At 36.7% G+C, this 6414-nt stretch overlaps 1 protein-coding gene across 1 annotated transcript; it reads right to left on the reverse strand.

Annotated features, from left to right (window-relative positions):
• Positions 1–5433: 5433 nt before the first annotated feature.
• On the reverse strand, positions 5434–6127 carry LOC110094330. Its single transcript, XM_020819538.2, has one exon. The coding sequence runs from the start codon at positions 6095–6097 to the stop codon at positions 5750–5752; it is 348 nt and encodes a 115-aa protein (XP_020675197.1). The 5' UTR covers positions 6098–6127; the 3' UTR covers positions 5434–5749.
• Between the last annotated feature and the right edge of the window lie 287 nt (positions 6128–6414).

Consider the following 6414-nt stretch of genomic DNA (forward strand, 5'->3'; position numbering starts at 1 on the left):
AGAATATCCCAACTCAGGGTCATTTTCACAACTCTTAATAATTTACAAATGTTACATTAATTGGAAATGCAGTAAATCTAAAATCCTTACAAGGTTATCCTAATAAAAAAAAAAATCATCCCAAACAGTTATATATAAAAAGCAGTTTATATAGAAAATAAAGACAACACATTAAAGGTATGCTTGGCCACGAAGCTCCATGTCAATCAAAGAATAACATAGGCTGATAAGGTTGACTGAATCTTAGCTAAAGAAAAGAAGCTAATGATTAGTTAGTAGTCTTCGATATCATATTTGGTAATGAAGTTTGATATTACATAGCTGTTTTTGATTTATTGGTTGGGAGTTTGACTTCCAATTAAGTAATTTTAGGTTCGAATCTCACTTATATGTTTAGTGTGTGTTTGAGTGTTGACCCTAACCGTCTCCCCCACAGAAAAAAAGAAAAAAGTTCGATATTTAACAAACTAAGATGAGAAGATGATAGCGTGAAGGAAATAAGTTTTTGTTTGTTCGGGTGGGAATAAAAGAGAAGAATTTGTTTGAGAATCAATAAATGAAAGGAAAATTGAGTAAATTTCTCGAGCTTTGAGAATCAATAGAAAAAAGGATTAGTTTCATACAAGCACACAAAAGATAAATGATCAAAGTTTAATTATATAACAAATATCTACCATGCAGGGAGATTCGATGTCTCTTATTGATTTGCTGAGGAGGATATAAGTACAAAACTATTTTAAAATCAATGATTGTCACAGTTGGTAGCATCATCCGCACTATCAAAAAATAAGATATTCGCAGCACAAATTCTGGGCTATTATGGCGGTTTTAACCGCCACAAATTCCTTTGTAGCGGTTATAAAACCGCTACGGATACGCTGTAATTATTATGCGCTGCAACGATATTTAGCAGCGGTTTTACAACCGGCGGGGTAGCAGTTGCGAATCGCTTGCTTTAGCATCGGTTTTAACCGGTGCAAATAACCAGATTTGCGCCGGTTAAAACCGATGCAAATTCATAAAATCTGCATGTTTTTCATAAAACCGATCCATATACCCCTTATGTGATGGCGGTGGTGTGGTGGCAATTGCCAGGTGGGGGTGGTTATTAAGAACGATGCTCAATGGTGATGAGAGAGTAATTTTTTGAAGCTATTATGGAAAACAACTTTATAGTGCAAAAAAATTTTTCTTGAAAGCATAAAAAAAATATTGACCAAATAAAAATTGTGATGAAATTTGGAAAAGCAAAATTGCAAAAAAGTTGTCCAAATGGAGGTGTGATCTCAAGACTTCTATAATTATTAATTCATAGAATTTTAGCAATCAAAGAGCATACCATTCAATTTTTTGCATTTAAAAATTATTTTTAAAATTGTGGTTGAAAAAGTTGCTTTACAAAACAAAGTGGAAAAAAACTTAAAACTACCCCAAATAAATTCTGAGTAGTGATAAATTCCAATTTTTAAGTTTTATTTGACTCAATTACATAAGCGAGATGGATGTCTTTTCTTAATGTTTAGAGAAAATAGAAAGGGAAGAATATTTTTGTTGTGGGTTAGAATATACGTGGTGATACAGTTAGAAAATTTTCGTCTCAGCGTTGCATGGATATCCAACACACAAACATAATAATAAAGGAATACCAGTATTTTTACGGGAAAAACCACGGGATCACGCCCAATTGATAAGATTCCACAAGTGTTTGATTAAGTTACAACTGGCTGACTCGTCCCTGAAATTGATAAGATTCCGAGACGTTCAGTTCGACTATAAATTCGTTGGAATCAGAGTTCAAATGGTCTCCAATTTAATTTTTGAAATTTCCAACATGATTTTTGCTTCGAGATTCGTGTCCGATGAAAATAATTTTTCGATGATATATTAATTTTAGAATCGCAAGAGTATCATTTTTTTTTTTTTTTTTGAGATATGCATGCATGTAGAGAGAAATATCCCAATTAATCCCACAATTCAGCTATTTATAGTTTTCATCAGAAAATATTGCTTGCATTGCATAGATAAAGAAAATGAAACTTGTTAATAATTGATGAGAATCGATGTGTATTATGCTTTGGAAGAAATCTCGCTTCTGTATCTCCTTTTAAGGCTTCGTTTGAGACAGCTTTTTTACTCTTTTTTAAAACAGAGTTTTAATAAAAAAATAAAAAAAAATTGTACTAAAACTCTATTTTAGAAAGCAATAAAAAAGCTGTTTCAAACGAAGCCTAAATCTGTAGGTCATCTCACTTAATTAACGTTGCCTCTTTCAATATTTTGTCTCTTGTTTAACAAATATCTCTTGTATGATGATAACCTCGCGTGCGTCTTAACTGTCATTGTAAGCTTAAAATATATTAACATTAAAAAATTTAAAGATAAATTTATTAAAAATTTAAAAATGACATCTCATTTTTTTAGATTAAATGATTCTTTATTAATTTTCTCTTAATTTCTCATTTTTATATAAGTCCAAACTCCAACGTGGGATAACTCGAGTTCGACATAACTTGCTTACAATCCTAACAACTTCCAACCACAAATCGTCGGTAAGCTCATAGAAAGGGGGAATTTGTTCTTTCGACGGGAGCTCCGACAATCTGAACCGATCTCAAACGCGAGGTCCTCTCAAGTACAGGAAGCCCGGTCTGTGAAGCCCAGGCGCATTGACGTCGCTGCCGAGCCTGACGTTTTGTCTCTATGCTGGGCTAGGGCTTTCTAGGGCTTTGCCCTAACCGCTCTCTGCCGGCAGTGCTTGGCTTCTTCCGCTTGCCAAGGGAAGTTCTTTTCCCCATTCATTTTCTTTGTTACCGAATGGCGGTTTGTCTTTCTTATGATCCTGGTTTTCTGGATGGTTCGGCTAGGTCCCACTCGTTTTTGGAAGCTTTGGCGGGATCTTCTACTGGTAGATTTCCTAATCTTATTCTATCTTCTTTTCGTGGTGTTCCTGCACTTTTGGTGTCGAAAGAGGAGTTCTTTGCTCTTGTCGAACCATTTAAGTTTTCACTTGTTGGCTTCTTCCCTTCGCGGCGGCCTTCCCATTCATCTCATGTTCTCATTAAGCTGGATAATGATCATGACTATAGTAGGGTGTTTTTTCATAGGTCTTATTTGGTTTTCAATTGCTTAATGAAGGTGTCCAAATGGTCTCCGTCCGGTGACATTGGGGATGAGTCTCCCATTGTCCCGATTTAGATCTCATTCCCTAATTTGCGTCCCCATTTTTTCTCTCATCGTATCTTGCATGGATTGGAACTTCTGTTGCCCGTGTGCTTGTGGAAATTGATATCACGAAGAAATTTTCGAATAAGATTTGGTTAGGTCCTGAGAAACTTGGGTATTTCCTGCAAGTTATTATAGAGGATTTTCCTCTTTTTTGTTCCAAATGTAAGCGTCTTGGTCATGCTTTTGGTGACTGCCGTCCAACTCTTGATGTTAGTTTGCCTGTTGCTCCTCCTTTGTCTAAACCAGATTTATGGGTTTCTGATGAAATTGATATTCTTGTTGGTGACGGGGATGTTGGGAAGGATACGACCCTTATCCTTCCTAATCCTACTATTGATGATTCGTCTCCTATTGTTTTACCGCCTGTGTATCAGGATATTTTTGTGGCTGTGTCTCCTGTTGTTGTGCTCGTTATTGGTGATGTTGGGGTTGAGTTAATTCCATCTTACCAATTTCAATCTTCGGTTGTCCCTGTTTCTGTTGCTGCTATTTGTTCGGGTGGCTCTCCTGTTGTTTTGGTGGACTCCCCTATCCATGCTAGTAATGAATGTATTGTGGGTGTGCCTTCTGTTGGGCAAGTGTATTGCCCTGCTCTCTCCTCTACAGCTCCTGTGCCTGCTGATGTTGTTTCTCCTAATGTTGCTCCTGCCCTTATGGCTGTTTCTAATAGTAACTGTTGTATTAATCTTAGTGATAGTCCGATTGTTGGTGATGGTGCGAAATTGTCTGTTGATAATTTTTTTTTTTTTTTTTTTGATTAAGGGTGATGATACTTTTTCCATTCTTCCCTTTCATGTGTGACAATTTGAAACTTCCAAAGTTTCCAAACAACGTCACTACATCAATTGTTGGATCTTAGAACCAAAATCTAAGTCATTCACTCCCTTATTTATCATTCTCAAAGCTCTCTTAAAGCTCCCAAATGATCTCTAGAGAGCCTAAAAGAGCGATCAACAAACCTTTGGAATATCTCAGCATTCCAAACACATCATTGCATAAATCATTTGGAAATCGAGCCAACATCCAAATTATTTAACCTCGTTTGTTGGAACATAAAACCAACAAATATTTTCTGATGCAAGATGTTCTAAGGTTCCTCAAGCCTTTAAGCATATTGTTACATGAGTCCTTTAATCATCATTAATTGTAATTCCATTGATGTGGTCCTTTTTGCGATCTTGTGCTGTATCTTTCTATCTTAATGGAATTTTTTGTTAAAAAAAAAAACAACTTCCAACCATTATTTCACTATGACTAACATCATAATAAATAAATAAATCGGGTCATAGATCGGGTTCAGGATGACCCAACACTATTTGGGTCAACCTGAATCTGACCTATTTTGCAACAAACGGGTCGATTCTTCGGACCCGAACTCGATCTGCTTTAGATCCAGGTCAACCCGACACGACACAAATGTCTTGAGGCCGACCAAAAATTACTATTTTTCAGGTCAAAAAAACGATTAATCTCCAATTTTCAATTAAAAAAAATGAGCCAATCTCAAATTTCTAAGTAAAATATGGATCAATTTTGGGTTATTGGGTCAACCCAATTTTTGAAATGGTTCAATTTGATGAATCCAAATCTGACCCGTTTTGAATCCGATTTGACCCTAATCCAAAATTTGTGTCAGGTCCAAATTGAGTTTCTCTGAATTCGCTTAAAATTTTTGTATGACTTTTTAGTTATATATTTATTTATTTATTTATTTTTTTGGTGTAATTTATTTATTTTTTATTTGGTTACATACATACGTGACATCGAAACAAATTCAAGACAAATCAAATCTATCGTTCTCCACAAGCTCCATCTCTAGCATCTTCTAGAGCCATCTTCTAGAGCACAACAGTCGTGATGATTCCGGGTAATTTGCTGAACTTCCTCTGCCTCTCCCAGGCTCAAATGCTGAATCAATTTACTATGTGGTTCTTCTGTCAAAGAACTCAAGACTGTTTTGAAAATTTTCTGTAAAATTTTGTTCTCTAAAAAAAACAGGGATTCAGAAATGAAAAAGACTGCCACAGAGCAGTAGATGATGAAAATTTTGAAGTACTGGATCTCATACAAAAATTAAAAAATATGGCTTTAGTTTGGGGCATTTTTGCTTACCAGCACAATCACAGAGAAGATATCAGCCTCTTCGTTTATGGGGGGGGCATCAGACAGATCGCTCTAACCGATTAGGGAAAGCAGAAAAATCGAAAGTTTTGATCTGGGATATAGCTAATATATATAATTAAAAATACATAGAGCAACAGATTTGCACAACTTCAAAGAGAAGAAGCACACAACGATTCGCACCAGTTCACACAGAGAAGAAGCACATATGGTTTCATACATAACATAGGCAGTACAGATTCCCACTTTCTCCATCCTCCGGCCCAAAAAAAAAGGGGGAAAGAAAGAAAAATCCAAACCTACCTTACGAACACGATGCTCTGCACAGTAGATAAAAGCTTCTTTACAGCGATTAGAAAAATAACAGAACCATCACCGCGCAGACAAAGATATCGCGGCGACGCTAAGCTTGATCCGGGGATGCGAGGCGTGAGGCGATGGCGGAGTGGTACATGGCGTCATGCCAGGTCTCCGTCGCCCTCAACTCCCTTCGCAGAACCCTCGCCTTCTCCGGCGTAAGCACCGAGAAACTGATCGCCGCCGGCGATCCTCCGTCTTTCACTTCTTCTACAGAATCTCCCGTCGTCTCCAGCTCCTCCGATCCTCCATGATCCCCGGTGAAAGCCGAGTGAAAAAGCGGCGTCCACCAAGGCCGCCTCCCGTTGCTCGCCGCACAGGCTTTGACCCTGGGTCGCTTGGTTGTGTGATGGTTGAGGGGGAAGAGAGGAGAGAGTAGGGGTAGAGAGGCCATTGATTGAGCGGGATCGTAGTTGAAGTCGGAAGGTAAAAAGGGGGAAGTCTGTACATAAATCTAATTTAGTAAATTCAAAATGTGTTCAATCCTGAAAACTGTTTGGTATGCCAAATGTTAAATTTTATTAAATCCTGAGAAAATGTTTGATATCATAATTCAGGATTTATGGTAATTATGGATTTAAATGTGAAGATGATAATTATAAATTAAAAAATAAGCTTATAATTAAAATTAAAAATTAATATGTTATGAATTTAATAACATGTTAAGTATAAATACTCATTAATTATTATTTGCACTATTAATTATATATT

This window comes from Dendrobium catenatum, unplaced genomic scaffold (assembly GCF_001605985.2).
Source record: "Dendrobium catenatum unplaced genomic scaffold, ASM160598v2 fragScaff_scaffold_137, whole genome shotgun sequence".
Lineage (NCBI taxonomy): Eukaryota > Viridiplantae > Streptophyta > Magnoliopsida > Asparagales > Orchidaceae > Dendrobium > Dendrobium catenatum.

Excerpts from the sequence above, each read along its gene's own strand:
- LOC110094330 (XM_020819538.2), bottom strand. The coding sequence starts at position 6,097 with ATGGCCTCTCTACCCCTACTCTCTCCTCTCTTCCCCCTCAACCATCAC.